Here is a 16,230-nt window from a genome sequence, read left to right on the forward strand (position 1 = left end):
ACTTGACATAAATGTGATTTTATCCAACAAGCTAACTATATTTTACTTATTGTCAACCAAGTAGTAATTGTTTAGTAGATTAACTTTTAGAAAGATTATGCTAATGTTTGCTAACTGAAAATCACCACCACTTCGATCTGGTAACAGTTGAAGCGAGACATTCTTGTTGTTTTCGGCCTCTTTAATCAGGGCCAGGGGTGAACGTTGACCCTTGGGCCCCTACGCCTGAGCTGGCCATCGGTGAGTAATTTTCTTTTTTACATAGTTTAGTTTAAAACGCAAGCTAGTGTGTTTAATTTGATTTTCAAAGGCAGAATGCCTCTGGTAAACTTGGAGAAATTAGGATTGATTTCCAACCCTATCTATCTCCCACAGGTATATTCTGACTATCTAGCACTATTGATCACCTCTAATCGGAGTTTATTAACCTTTAGGTCGTGATCAAGCTTGATTAACTGACGGGGATTAGGAACTTGCATAATCAATACCCATCAGGCCCATAGACAAAATGTCATCCTGCGTCCTTTCATTGGAGGTTTTTTACCTTCCAATAGTTTCATTACAAACACAAATGCAATGTGTATGTTTTATACAAATGTGCATACATATCTCTTTAACAGGTACAACTTTATTCCAAGGATCCAGAGGGTTCTGGGCAGAAACATGGAAAACATCCAGTATCAAGCCAATCACAATGAAGGTGGGGGGAACATTCCATTCTTATAAAATATAGAGCTTTAATTTATTAGTCAGCAACAACAATGGAAAGGGAAGATAGAGTAATTTACACAAGTCATTACAAGAACATCACCTTTGTGCATTTCGTTTTTTTTCTCTTTTTTCTCTCCGTAAAGTCTGATGATGCAAAAATACAAAACAAAACAAAAAAACACTCAAAAACTACAGACACGTTTTTCTTAAAAATACCAACAATTTGTACAACCTTTCTTTGCATTTTTTTTCTTTTTTGCTGTATTACCCCTGGTCTCATTTGGAGGAGACAATCAGGAGCTGTGATTGATTCTGGGAACGCAGACAGACATCACAGATTAAATAGCAGATATACCTCTGTATGAATTATGGATGCATCTTCCCAAAGGTATTCAACACAGTCTGAATATAAGCTAGGCACATGTACTAAAAGCCTTGAAATATCAAAATGAACAATTCAGTTGTTTTCCCCCCGTCATATAATCTTATAAATGAAAGAGCCATTCATTTGACTTACTGAAGGACTGCTGTACTAATATTTTGAATATGGCATAACAATTCTCATCAATAGAACCATCACTCATCTTTTAAATAAAAACCCTCTAATAATTTTCTAATACTTAATGTCATGACAAAACAAAATGGATGTCTTGATTCATAAAAAAATATTTAAAATTATAACAATCTATTTTAAACTAATTATAATTATGCACTCAAGCATGAATCATACTGCCTCATTAAATACATTAAACAAATGTAATTATTTCAGTAGATAAGTATATTATCTTCTTCAATATATTTATTACAAAATGCTGGGAAATGTATTAGTTGTTGTGTTCAAACTGGTAGTTACAGACTCCAGCGGATCATTACTCACTCACTACATTTTGTGTTACAATGTAATCCAATATTATAACATAATGTGTTGTTGCCCTCTCATCAGAATCTGCTTTATCCACATAGATAATATGCCATTGTATGATACTTTCGCTCATGTGCTTTCCAAACACATACGTGAAATAATATCACTTTATACTCCGATTAAAATGATATCAATGAAAAGATGCATCGTGCTTCATACAGGGGTATATTTGAAATAAGGGCTTCTTAAAGCATTTGTTGTCCCTGTGTCACTGTACTGAGAATGTCCCTCAGAGACCATACTGTACACCTGTAGAGATGAAAAACAGAAAGAAAAAAAAAGAACGACCACACAGAATCTTATCAGAATTACAGTACAAATACAGGTTCATGCACACAATGAAAGCCAGCTTCCCAACATTTTGGTTAGTGTCACAACATTGTTACAATGCTCTGTTGTGTATACGGGCAATTATTTTTTTTTCACATATGAATGTCAAAGGAAGAAAGAACAAAATAAATCTCAGAGCTAACAACTGATGCCTGATCTGGGCACAGCTTTCATCTTAAATTGGATTTAAAAAAAATATTTTACAGAAGTAACTTGCCCGAGTGTGCTTGTTGCATTTGGCCCCAGCCAATATCCCCTGAAAGTAAAAGAATAATGCCCTTTGTGCATAACCTTGACCCTTTATTGCACCTCAACCTCAGCTCAGAGGATGTTTGCATTTGTAAAAAAACCAACTACTTTTTCTCATAATATAACAAGAACTGATCTAATGCTTGCGTCTACAAATTGTTTCAGTGTTCAGCTTGTTGGTTTGGTTGTCTTTTTGTAAGCTGGATCACGGAAAAACTACTGGCCCGATTGTTATGAAACTTGGTGGAAGGGTATAGCATTGGCCAAGGCAGAACCTTTTGTATTTTGAAGTGGATCCGACTCATGGCTGCGGATACATGCAGTCATTTTCACTTATCCAAATGGCCTTGGTTGAAGTCTACAATCTCCGCCCTTCTAGCTAAGCTTGAGTTCATGGCCTGGAAAAGGAATTAGTTAACTCAAAGTAGAGTAACACTGAGAATTCAAATGTCAGAATCCATATCAAGGATCCTCAATCCTCCAATCAGAAGGGAACTAGAAGAGGGGCAAGTACCATTTTCCTTTTAATATACCCAATTACACCAGTGAGAATATTGGAACAGTCCTCTGTGCGTCCGGGTTCCCATGGAGAAAGGATTGTTTCCTCTCTAACTGGGACCATGTGTCGATGGTCCCCTTGCAATAATACGTCTCTGTCCGCATGCATCCACGAGGGAGGATGCATCGCAGGCGTCCCTGGAGCGTCCAGAAATAAAAAGAGTCCTGGCATCGAGTCAAAGCAAGCAAGAAACGACAGAGATCCCATCACCCCTTGTCATCAACTCATCTCATTCTCACAGCTCCGAACAGCTTACACGCTGATAACACATTCCCAACAGTCGCCGAGGTCACATGATGCTGACAGATGAGTTTTGTAATGACAGTAACAGCAACAATAAAATTAACAACATCAATAATAACAATAATATTTGCCCCAAAGGTACCTATACACAAAGAGCATGTTTTTTTTTCTATAAGTACAAAGAAATCCACAGAATGATACTATATACAACCTACAATAAATACTGTGTATCATATATCTTACTGTTTGACAGGGTGTATGTGGGGTTTTGTTTCGGAAGCCTCTTTTTTTCTCAGTTTGCTTTTTTTTCTCGGTTGGTTGAATATTTGTTGCTACTCTCAATGAGTCTCTCCCAGTTTTCACAGGGTAAGGGGGGGAAAGGGTGGTTGAGGGGGGTTCAGATGCAAAGCCGGGCTCCTCATGTCTCTACCTCCTCCTGCTCCTCTTCCTCCTCCCCCTCCCCGTGATGCCGGCGGTTGCGGGGCTTCTTCTGCTCCTTGATCTCCTTCAGGTCTTTGGTCTTGAGGGCGCCCATCAGCGGGTCTCCGTACTGCCAGTAGTCCTGGCAGTACTGATTGATCAGGCTCATCTCCGGCTGGCTCAGGATGGTCAGCAGGTCCTTGTACTGCCCCGCGCTGGGGGTCCACTGGGTGCTGCCTGAGTTGATAGAAGACGGCACCAGCCCTCCTCCGCCCTCCACCAGCACGTTGTTGACAGCCCGGCTCGACAGCACCACCAGCTGCAGCTTGACCAGCGTGTGTTTGAAGTTCTTCTCCGTGGCCGTACACTGGTACATGCCGGAGTCGGAGGGCTGCAGAGACCGCAGGAGAAGACCCTGCTCTGTCTTCAAAACACGACCATCAGAGCGGATCTGCAGAGGAAAACAAAATCATGAACACCTGTGATTTATAACTAGCATTTTGAAATGCTAAGAACAAGCTCATCTTCCTTCTCTCAATTCGTTTTTCGGCATTATCATTCAAATTCTCTACCTTAATATTTCCTATAAAATCAACCATAGAAAAGAACAGGATATTTTAACAATAGGAAGGAAAATAAAAATGGAATTGCGCAAAATTGCATAAATTCTCCTTAAAAACTGGAAGTAGACAATACCATTTTCCCCATGTTTTTTTATATGAAAAAAAATGGGTATGTTTAAAAACAAAACAAAGAATGAAAAATGGACAACAATCAGAAAAGCTACCTTTTAATTTGTGTGTCTGCACTTTTGAGACAGTCCCTAACCTCAGCTCATCTAATGTCATGGTGCTAGGCTTCAATATCTATCATGAGATAAAAATAAAAGATGCGCAACATGAAAGGTATTTGGACCTCACTGACTACATTTCTATCTTTAAACTATCTTCACCAACGACAACAATCCCTAGAATATTTTAAAACTGCAAACAAAGTACAAATCTTATGATTATACATAGTGTCTGTTTCTGATTTCTAAATAGATTTGCTGCCATCTTTCCTCAGGGATTCCTCATCTTAGATTTTGTAGAAATGATGTCTAGTTCCTAATGTCTTGACCTGTACTGGAGAATAATATCCTTTAAAAAAACTAAAAAATCAAACACATCTAATGCTACCCCACAGTAACTAGAGCTGCACCTATGAATATCATCTCGATCTGTACATCCACACCCAGGCATCTGATGAGGTGCTGCCAGCTTCTTAGCTCAGCATCAGAAGTGCGAGAAAGCAGCCCTGCCTGTGGGATCAGAGGCTCATCCAACAGAATAGTCAATAAAAGAGAGGCAGCAACACTACATAGCTCCACAATAAAACTTTAACTAGTGCCTCAGGCTTGTATTTCATAGCAGAGGGCTTTCTCACAGCTCCCCTTTATATGTCCTTCCCTCGGGCCTGAGGACAGTCGGAGGTCTGTGTAAGAAGTCAGAGCCTTAATCACTTGATGGTGGTGGAGGATAATCATAACTTATGTGCCATATATCCACAAAAAAGATCCACCACTAAACCATGCCTTATATTTATATAAATAGATATATTATATTTGATTTAATCTTTTATTGGACAATTTACTTCAACTTCTTATGCATATATAAATATCTGTATTTTCTTTTAAATGCACATTCTTGCTTTGACTCATATTTTCATATACATATTTGTATTTGAACATTTTTCTTGCACATTCTTGCTTAAACTACTTTTTAGAGATACATATTTCTTGTCTATTTTTTATTTATCTTTTATTTATTTAATTACAAAATAGAGAAACTGTCACCAACCCAATTACCCCTGGGATAAAATAAAGTATTCTGATTCTCTCTCTATATGTTAAACCAAATGTTATACTCTGGTAACTGTGTATTGTGCTTTGTATTGGGTAAATATGAATTTGAGTACACTTAATTGCTTTTTTAACCAGGATCTTTGAGAGTGTGGCACCTCACCTCTTTCCTGCGGTCACTGTTGTCTCTCTGCAGATGCCATTTGATCAGAACGTGTGGAGAGCGGGCCTGACACTCCAGGAAGGTGCTGCTTCCCTCCACCCCGTACTGCACCATCTCCAGAGTGTTCTTATTGGCTGCGGGGCAGACAGAGGGGGATTACCATGGCAACCAAAACATCATTACCGTGAACCCCCATACCGCCAAAATCTCAGTCGTGGCAAATCAAAGTCCTTTTTAGCAACACGGGCTGTCGTAAATTACCATATTACCATATTACCATAAAGCTGCCAGAATGCAGTCATTACAGCCCAAAGCAGTGACAACCTGGAGCCAGGAGCAGCATAATGAGACGTGTCATTATTTTCTACCTTTTTAGGTCATTAATAAACAAATAGAAGCAATAGATGGAGGTTACAAACCAGGAGTATTCACCCCAATGAGAATAAAGCTGAAGTAATTTCATTTGGACCACAGCCTTTCATGAACATTATTTCTCTTCGTCATGGTTCCTCTGTAAACCACATGTAAGTATCTGGAATCTGGGATCAACCAATCAATAACATTGTATTTCTAAAACCCATTATCACAAATTACACATTTATCTCAAGAGGCTTTACAGTTTCTGCAGCATATGAAACCCTCTGTCCTTAGACCCTTGCAACACAAACAAATGAATGAGTATTCAAAAATAAGCTTCATAAAACTGCATCATGTCCGATGAATTCTCTGTACTTCTGAACTGGAAAAATCCTCATCCTCATGTTTGTTTAAGAGGTATTAAATGGTTTTCCCCCTTTTATATTACAGATCTCCTGTCCCCATATCACACAATAAGGTCTGACCGACATCTATGGAAAATGCCCAAATTACTGAAGGCAAGTGTGTCTCAAAGGGCACATGGTCCTCTGCCAATCACAGGGTCAGTGTTTTGATTCCTGGCCCCTGCAGTTCATTTGTCAAATAGTCGTTGGGCAAAACTCAGCTCCAAATTGCCCCAGGAGGCATGGCAAACAATGTAGAGGTGTTTTGTAAGTCACTTTGGATAAAAGCACAAGCTAAATCAAATTGAAAAATAATAATATTGGGCGCCGGATAGCAGTGGTTAGAGCTTGTGGCTTGAATGTGGTCTCCACTGCCAAGTACGCAAATTCCACTGTCAAATATTAGGGAATGTGACCCCCTTTAGTCTACTCCTTCAACACTGCATCTAAAAAAAGGCACTCTAGGTCTGTTTTTTTACCAAGAGCTCTTTGTGACCATGTCTTCCCATCATTGGGACTTAGTTGTATTCTTTGGAACCAGTGTGTTGTTTGTGAAGTGCAGTATGAATAAAGTTTTTAGTTGATTTGAGTGGTGCCTTACTGTTGGAGTTGAAGCCTCGGCATTGGCGGATGGGGTTCCCGTATTTGACGTCCTGCCTTCGGCTACGTCTAAAGGGGTCAGACCAGTGTTGTCGAATAAGGAGAGAAAAAAATGCAATAAAGCAACCGCAAGCCATTCAAAGCCAATCAACAACACATAGAGCCATTAAAGAATCACATTAAATAGACCTAACCACAAACCATCACCCCATTACGACATAACAGGTCTTTAAATTAACCTCATTTAGTGGTTACACTTATAAAACCACACGTTTATGATGCATTAGGGGAGCATAAACCACAGTTTACCCAAAGCTCAATATACTAGAGACACACATTAAAGAGATGCCGTTAAACAGCCTATCAGCCATCCAGGCGTCTAATTGAGCATCATTCAACAAACCAATCCAGTTAGTTGTTAAGTTAGTGTAGCTCATGCTAACACTGCTACCGCTGCTCACCTCTTCTGAGAGGCAGAGTATCGGGAGCAGGACTTCCCGTCCCAGGCGCAGTAAGGGTCTCTGGCCAGGCAGCAGTCAGCACACGCCTCCCCGTACACATCGCAGCGGTGAAGAGCCAACTGCGTCAGTCCGATGTCAGAGGACACATATAGCTGTTGCTGTTGAGAGAGAACAGAACATTGTGTTAAATGCAACGCTCGGTAACAATTTAGTAAGGATATTTTTGTGAATTTTGCAAATATGTGTTTGGATGCAATACGTTTCGACGACAACCGTTGTCCATCAACTGTTTGTTGTTCCATGATTTCTTCTGTTACTTTAATTAAATATATTTATTATTGTTTACATTTTTTGATGTATTGATTATTTATTTTTTTACACGTTGAAATTCTTAATGTAGAATATTCAAACCCGCGCTCAGTCAGTACAAATACAATTATCCGAAACATACAATGCCCTCCATAACCATTGTAAAATCTAGCTTCAGTTTGCAAATACTGGATATCTCAGAGGCAATCCTACTAAAAAAAATGACACTAATATCAAGATGTGAAATTCATACCTAAACATGGAAGGATTCTAGGGACTTTCATTTTAAATCAGAATTTCCTAACCCTAAAAATCTCTATTTTCAGTGGCTCAAAAGACTAAAACCTTTTTTGTCCATGATGTGCTTCCATAAAAACACTTCACAACCCCAGATGTATGTAATAAAATAACTGCAACACATCTAATTCTGTGTTGTGCTGACACAGCAACAGGCTCTGGATTCCCTAGGAGAACATTGAGCTCATATCTATCAGGTTACTATCATAACTTCATGATCAGCTGTTTGAAATGTGTCAGCTTGGCAGGCTTTGTGTAATAACGCCAGGCGTTGAAAGTCAATACTAAGGGTTTTCCCCAAATGTTTCCTCTTCATCCTCTCCCTCAGACTTGCAGCTTTTCTATGAAGGAGAGCAACAGTGAATAACAACTGTATATATGTAGCTCTCTTCATTCCCTTTCATCGGAATACAGTTTATTTTCTCTTTATGTGGACAAAGGTTAAGAAAATTCTCTGCACAGCCATGCTTACTCTTTTGGAGGAGATCTTCATTGTTGTAATGGGAGTAGGGACCTTGAAGGAGAAAAGAATACATTGTGAGTACAGCGTGTTGTCTTCATAGCAGATGAGATAGAGAGCAAAATGTAAAAAGAATATCAGAAGGACTTAAGACATAGGGGCAAGGCTTTGATGTTCGAACGAAAACAGAAGAGCATTGAAGGCGGGATCACTCGTTACTAATGTTATCAGGCCATTCAATGGTTGTCATTTTTTCGTCCAATCAAAGGCGGGGGGGCAACCACCATTAGGTCAGAATTTGCATATAACATTTCAAGAAAGTTGGGTTTCTCGTATGATGGTTTGGGCTAAAAAAGGGTTGTCCATATTCTCCCGGTGGGATCGCCAACAATGTGTGAATGTTAGTTTCCTTGAGCAGGTGGCACCTTGCCAGTGAATGGGTGAATGGTGACTTGTTTATGTAAAGCGCTTTGAGAAGTCGTAAAGAACTATAAATGAAGTCCATTTACCAAGTTTACATGTTCATTACAAAAGTAAGTGAGTGACGTAAGCTTATGTCAGTGCAAATGACTAAACGTTGACCTTTTGATATCACACGGGACACAAACTCTGGTCTTCTGAATAAAAGTAATGTGTTTGATTTGACCCATCCTTTCCTTCCAGTGACTTTTGATATACTATGCCATCAGACTTTCTTATTTGCTCCTGTCATATGAACAAGGACCGCTAAAGGGCAGGACCATCGTCTTCTTGTCTTCGGGGGAACAAATATGAATAGATAATAATGGCGGCCTACTCGTAACTGCAGCAGGCTGCTTCCAACCTATATCTAGAGTCGCAGAAAACTACTGATAACGGCGATTTCTGGGGTGATATCATTCGAAGTAGGTAGTAAAATGGAGTATACCAGAAGAAGCTAGAGCAAAAGATTAGATAAAAGCTCACCTTGAAAACCTCCACCTCCTCCAGGACGAGCTCCTCAGTCTGCAGGTCGTCTCTGGGCAGGACGATGACTTTCTGAACTGTTCCCTTGTCTGTGGACCACAACACACACCTGTCAGCTACATACCTGCAACCTCACACCCCCTCCGCCTGTCAACAGCCCCTTGGATTAACATTGTATTCTCTCAGCAGCCTCCAACATGGGATAATCCTCACATCAACAGGCTGCACTGTACTCTCCACGTGTGCTACGTGGCTCTGCTCGCTTTAACCTTTCCTCAAGGTCCGTTCCACTTAGTGTACTCGATGCCGACACCGTGACAAACACCTTCTGTCATCCTCCGCTCCCTTCTTGTCTTGACCTATTCATCTGGATGCCATAAGACATCCCCTTGGCCTTCCCTGGCATGTTTGATTTCTGCAAAGAGTTTGGCATTCCTGCGAGCGGGATACCTGAGATTTATTTTGACTTGTGCATTGAGCCACGGTGCAGGGCTGAATGGCGGGCTGTGACAGGAGCTGAAAGGACACATTCCTTCACATTGGCCCGCCATCGCGCACAAACCCATTGGTTTCCTCCCTGTTAATGCCCACATGAACAAAGAAGCCGATTAAGTGGCGTCATGTGCGAGATGTGGGGGCTGCGAGATGTGAGGGCTGCGAGATGTGGGGGCTGCGGGGCCTTAGTAAAGGTTCAAGGCATGCAGACAGACAGATAATCTCTCTTACACCAGTGGGCGAGATTAAGCTGATGGATGTCCCAACTGTACCCCCCCACCTCTCCCTCTTTCTCTTCTTCTTACCCCCTGCTTCTTTCCTCTCCCTCCTGCTGCTGATCCACCCCTGCCCTCCAGGTACAAATCTCCTGTTGTTTACTCCATGTGAATAGAGCGAGGTACAAACCCTTTGATTGGTTACATTTCCACTCGAGCACAAGGGGAAAGAATGCTTTTCTTTTAATGATAAATGATTGCAGGGGAGACAAGCCCTCCACTTACATGGGATTTATTACCATAGGGGGGCTTTTTCCTCCATTATTTAGCTTCTTACTGACACTGTCATTCTCCATAATGACCATGATCAAAGGGTTCAGACTGACTTTGTGTAAAAAACACAAAGCTGAGATAATTGTATAAACAGAGATTAGACTCCGGCCTAATTACAAAACACTCACCAGTTCCCAAGAAGAGCACCTCGTAGTTCCCATCAGCAGCAGCCACCTGGTCCACAGTGATGGTGGTGAACTCATAGTCCACATTGGTCCGGACCACCAGGGGGCGCTTGTGTATCGGGTACACGGCATTGTACATGGCAGGGTGATTCCTCATGAAGTTAATCACTTCATCTGGATAGTCCTTGGTGGACTTCATGTTGGGGGTGAACGTACCTCCAGGGCACTGAAAGAGAAACGGAGAGAAGTGTGAGCTTTGGTCAAAAAGGATGAAAATATAATTGACACAATCAAGTAAAAAAGCACATTTGAGAGACTTTCTTGCAGTAATATTCAGAGTTTGGTTATGCTGATGCCTCATTCTTGTTGGATGATTTTTTACATATATTTAATTTAGATGAAGCAGGTACCGAAAGGAACTTACAATGAGTGCAATAAACCATGAAGATACAAACTAAGAATAACAAGAATCCTGCAGGTATATTCACTTTAAATTGTTTCAAATTAGCTACATATTTTAAGTTGTACAATTAATTTTTGGCTAATGAGTCAAGGAACAAGCCAAACATAAGGGATTTATTTTAATTAGGGTGCTTGTTCCACCATTGTTGAGCCTATAACATTTGAGCCTGGAAAAACAGCTTCTATTCAACTCAGATAAAAGCTGTTATGCCAGCTTGCTGTGGGATTCATTTGTAGGGTCATTGTGGACATGAAGCTCACCGTGCCGGGTCGAGGGTAGGGGATCTTCCCGGAGTAGGCAACCCACTGGTAATTGGGACCCTCCTTGTGGGCGAAGGGTCCGTTGAAGACCATGCGGATGTCAGCCATGGAATAAACACAAACTGCTGAGCCTTTAAAGACGGAGCTGTGGAGAGAAAGTCAAGTAAGAAAAATACAAAAAGTCAGGAAAATCTTCAATCAGAGCCTTATAAATAAGTTGTGTCTGTTCAATATCTGTAATAACGCTCTTACCCCGAGACAGAAAAGACGCCATATATCACGGGATTTTTCGTGTCCTGTGTTGGCTGTATGTAAACATCTCCTGTAAGAAAATGGAGGGAAATCAAGTCGGTGCAAACATACCCGATGAAGGAAACATCACGCTCCACAGCACAAGCACTCGTCTTCACTAATATTTACACAGCTTTCAGGCAATCAAACCTCTTTTTTAGCCAGAGGGACCTTTTGGTTACACATCCAGCCGGAAGCTGACCATAGAAGGCAAGTTGAAACTTCATCCAAACACATGGAAATCACTACTGCCTTTAGATAATGAGCTAAGTGCTATCTTGTGTTGAGACTTTACGCTTCTGAAATCCATAATTACATCAAAGGAGTAAAGGTCAGGGGTTCATGTGAGAGGTTTTTTTGTGCTGCTTACAACATTTGTAAAACACTTTTTTAATGAACTAAGAAAGATTATCAAGCAAAATTTAGAATACGTATAAAATGCATCAACAGATTTTCTTTCTAACTTGCCCATCTGAGCTTTTTTATTGGTCACACACCAATATATTAGACAAGTTAAGGCCTGGCCAATTTTCACCAAACAGGTTTCAATGTGTTTTACATAAACCCATTTCTGTTTAACAAGCTCAAATGACTAGAAACATTAGCTTAGAGTGTAAATATGTCAAGAGGTCAACAAAAAAAAGTGTCTTCCGTCTAGACAGCCCTCCTGCTATTCTCATTTGCTTCCGACGGAAACAGTAGGTGTAAAACCACAGGAATTGACTTTAAAGCTAACTATGGGAAGGGGTACACATGGAAAGGGACTCAGGAAGGACGAGTTAGGTGAAGGCTTTATAACACATCAAAACTGAATCTTTTACCACTTAACATCAACAAGGTAATCCAATCCAAGCATGGGACGGAAAGCAATGATTTTTAACAGCAGAGTAGTGAAATCACACAGCCTGGTTCTCTACTGTCTAGACTGGAACAACGTGATTGCTAAACCACTGACAGGGTTTTCTCCTTATCCTGTCGTCCATAGTTCATTTCGTCAATTTCAAAAAGGTAAGGAAATATATCTTCTCTCCCAAAAGACAAGGGCAACATTTATTCCTAGGCCAATTCCCGAGGTATCTAAACCAAACATGTTCACACACTCTTTAACAGATCTCTGGCACTAGACCCTTCCTGATTAAAGATACTGAAGAAAGGTCTATAGCAACAAATAAGCTTTACATGTGAAGGGTGATAAGTCTCCCTCCTGCTCTGTACCTGACCTAAATACAAGTCCCATGAGGCACTGCCAACAATAGGAACAAGGGGCCTTTGGCACAAAACAAAGAAGGCGTTCCCAACCTAGTTGCACAGGTAAATGACCGTGAAGTATATGCATGATTGGTGAGAGAGTCAACAAGCAATAGACACTGAGGTATCGAGCTAAAAATATAACTATTACAGCTCGTGTGAAGCGTGGAAACAGAAGGAGACATGATCAACGCAAAGAGAAAGAGAGTATACCAATTCAGTTTTATGCACTTGCAGAGCCATATGAACCAGCATGAGAAATTAGCTGTCAGGCTGCTATGCATATATAATGATACATGGAGGGTTAGGGTTAGCATTGTCTATGAGTCTGAACTACTAGTCCACATAATTGCACTCCACTGGGAACTGTCTGCAGCCTTGATCTCATTCCTAAAGCTGAGAGCTCCTACAGCTCCTCTGAAGTTACCAAATTCCCCAAAGTCACACCCATATACCGCACACACACACACACACACACACACACACACACACACACACACACACACACACACACACACACACACACACACACACACACACACACACACACACACACACACACACAGACAGTAGAGCAGTGGAACGGTCATGGTGTAGCATGGACGTAGCGCGACGAGCTCCAATGGGTGTCACACAACAAATGATCCTTGTCATGACATACAGCTGTTGTACTGCAGAAATTAGCAATTGTGCCCGCAAGAACATGTAAGTGTGCGTATGTATGTGGACAAGATACTGCCGAGGTCGATAGCTGTCATCATGGAAGGTATCTAGGCACTAAAATCAGATCAAGCCTTCAGGAAAACGTGGAAAAATAAGCTTTGTGATTTGGAATAAAAGCTATACTGACATGGCAGTGATGACTTAGCTCCAGGGGATCTTGTGTTCTAATAAGAGTAAGGAAACTATCCATATTGCAAAGCATATTTTTCAATATTTGTACATCAATAAAATCTCAGCCACACTGTACATCCCATTCGCTAAACAATAAGGTTAACTTAATCAGCCTTTGGGTTGTTTTTGTAAATCTGCTGTGTGCGCCTCTAAGTGTCTCTACATTTCCATTTGGCACTTGCCTTTGCCTTTACTTCTCTCTATCAATTGATGACTTGTTTTAAAATGTTCCACATCTAAACTAAAGGATTTTCTTTCTTTTTCAGTAAGAAATCATGTTAGGTCTGTGTTTTAAATCACTTTCAGTCATTCAGGTACAAGTTGTCAGGTAGAGCCAATAAGTGTTTCATATTCCAACTGTAAAAACTCCCCAGGTCTCAGGCGTGCTTTGCCATAATGCTTTTTCTGAATAAGACTTGCACACTAGGAATACAGCTGCTCAGGATATTTCAACAAACTTGTCAGTAATAAATTGTAGAGTCATTTTATTAAAACCCTTAAAGAAAGGGGGGAAAGTTTAAGACTCACTCAAGCAAGGCTAACAAATCTTTCTGAACTTTCCCTGGCTTGAAACAATCTTCAGCTGTGTAATGTAATACATCTACAGTGCCTCAGTACCACATCTCCTATACATGTAGACTCTCAAGTAGTTTAACCTTTTGGCAAATATGCTCACAAGCTTTCTTGCCAATAATTCAATGAGAAGATTGATTGATACCACTCTCATATGCGTAGGCTACTGTAAATATGAAGCTACAGCCAGGAGCCAGCTAGGCTAAGCTAAGCTTATCATAAATACCGGAAACAGCGTAAAAAAGGTAACTGAAAAGTAATATGTTTGCCTTTCAGCACCTTTGAAGTGAAGTGTAAAAAAAACAGTTTGTGGTTTTTTGGAAATCTGGGAAATGTCTTCCTGGAATCCTGAGAAAAACATTGTAATCTTAACACTTTGTTTAAAAAATATGTATAACTTGATTAGTGAGCTTTAGTCATGTATGATATTTTTACTTTTAGCCCAGGGCTGCCAACATTTGAGTTGAGCTTGGAGTGAGATTTTTTTTTTGGTGAACCGAAAAAAGAAACATTCATGTGTACACTGTTACAAACTAGGGTTTCCCATTAATGTACAGGGGCTACAATGGAATACGCACATAGTGTACCCGCGACTCTTACAATGAAGGCTCGATAATCAGCTCACAGCATACAAAATGGCATATAGGTGTAAGCAGTATTGAAGTTAAATGCATCAATCTGGTGCACTTTGAGAGTAAAAGGAATTTATGGACACATCTCTCAACACCGATATGAAACAGAACTGTAAACAGATTGTCTTTTTCTTTATGGATATTTCACAAATCACTTGTTTTACTCTCATAGTATTTCATAACTGTTTTTCATTTATTCTCATAAATGGTGAACAAAACGTTTGAGAACCACTGAGATAACTAGACTAAAGTTAACTATCCACACACTCAGAGTCCCTTACCTCACTGAGCTGTAGTTCTCTCAGTCTGACAGGACAGAGCTCCCTCTCCTTGTTTTAGAAACAGCTTCTAATATCCATTAGCGCAGCTAGCTAACCAGATGCTAACAACAACAATGCAAATAGTGACTTTGGTAGAAATATACTGTATAATAGTAAAGTTATTTAAGATGATGCCATATTTATTGAAGATTTTACATTATAAATATTCCCCAAAATTATTCAAAAGCACATTCTTCAAAACTCTCTGCTGTAGTATGACCAACAGAAGACTATTGATGTGTGTGGTGAGTTTGGTAGTAATAAGCTGTATAATAGTGATTGAATATTATTGTATTCTCCTTTTTCGGAGTTGCACTTTGCAGACGGTCCCTGAGCACTCGTTTTTTCTCCGGCTGCGGATAGAGACCAATGTAATGTGTCCAGCTCGGAGGACGGCACGTATTGGCTTTTTTTGATCAAAATGTGATTGTAGTTCGTTGTCAACCTTACCACGGTACTTAGGAGACGTAATTTGTGTCTGAATAACGTTTTGTTCATGAGTTATTGATCCGTGAAATCAGAATCTCCCAATATCGTTCCAACTTTACTGAACTAAGCCAGAAGACCGTCTCATTTCGTAGACCTCTCGGTTTGCTTTTCCTTCACTTTATTTTTTATATACATTTATTTTTGGACGAAAACTTAGCGTGAGGAAAGGCATGTGTGGCGTGAGTCCGTGAGATATGGGTTAATTGCGTAACTCTCACGCTCAATGCGTGAGTGTTGGCAGCCCTGGTTTCTGCCTGGTTTACCCAAATAACCAATACTGCAAGTTTTGACACTTATCTGGAACACCCGATTGCGTCATATACGAGGCTGGGCAGTGGTGAGGTTTTGCGATAATGCTATTTATTCGTCGCTGACATAAGTGGTACGTGTTGTCAGGACACCAAACATGAACAAATTGAAAACATATCAAAGACTTGTCTATTACTTCCTCTACACGAGATCACTTGCGATTGACTACAAAACCTAAAACACCAAACTTTACGTGCAAGTGCCGTAAAATGGCCAACAGCAGCCGCTGTGTCCGGTGAAAATGACATGTAGCCCGTAAATAGTATCAATGATTGACAGGAGTTTGCGACATTACCCTTTGGCGTCCTATTTC

General features: G+C 40.4%; 1 protein-coding gene across 4 annotated transcripts in view; it reads right to left on the bottom strand.

Annotated features, from left to right (window-relative positions):
- Positions 1-612: 612 nt before the first annotated feature.
- The window catches only part of LOC104959412 (semaphorin-3F-like), an 81,609-nt gene continuing 65,991 nt past the window's right edge, over positions 613-16,230 (bottom strand). For 2 of the 4 annotated variants that reach the window (XM_010787302.1, XM_010787304.1), the window contains 9 exons: positions 11,414-11,483; positions 11,162-11,306; positions 10,442-10,664; positions 9,271-9,359; positions 8,338-8,379; positions 7,260-7,417; positions 6,800-6,867; positions 5,438-5,571; positions 613-3,885 (listed from right to left, as the gene is read on the bottom strand). In XM_010787302.1, coding sequence (XP_010785604.1) covers positions 3,433-3,885; positions 5,438-5,571; positions 6,800-6,867; positions 7,260-7,417; positions 8,338-8,379; positions 9,271-9,359; positions 10,442-10,664; positions 11,162-11,306; positions 11,414-11,483 — 1,382 coding nt within the window. In that variant the 3' untranslated portion in view covers positions 613-3,432. Of the gene's footprint in view, positions 3,886-5,437; positions 5,572-6,799; positions 6,883-7,259; positions 7,418-8,337; positions 8,380-9,270; positions 9,360-10,441; positions 10,665-11,161; positions 11,307-11,413; positions 11,484-16,230 lie in introns of all 4 variants that reach the window. The other 2 variants (XM_010787303.1, XM_010787301.1) reach the window with 1 other exon arrangement.

Source organism: Notothenia coriiceps, unplaced genomic scaffold (assembly GCF_000735185.1).
Source record: "Notothenia coriiceps isolate Sejong01 unplaced genomic scaffold, NC01 NC01_scaffold00030216, whole genome shotgun sequence".
In the NCBI taxonomy this organism is placed as follows: Eukaryota; Metazoa; Chordata; class Actinopteri; order Perciformes; family Nototheniidae; genus Notothenia; species Notothenia coriiceps.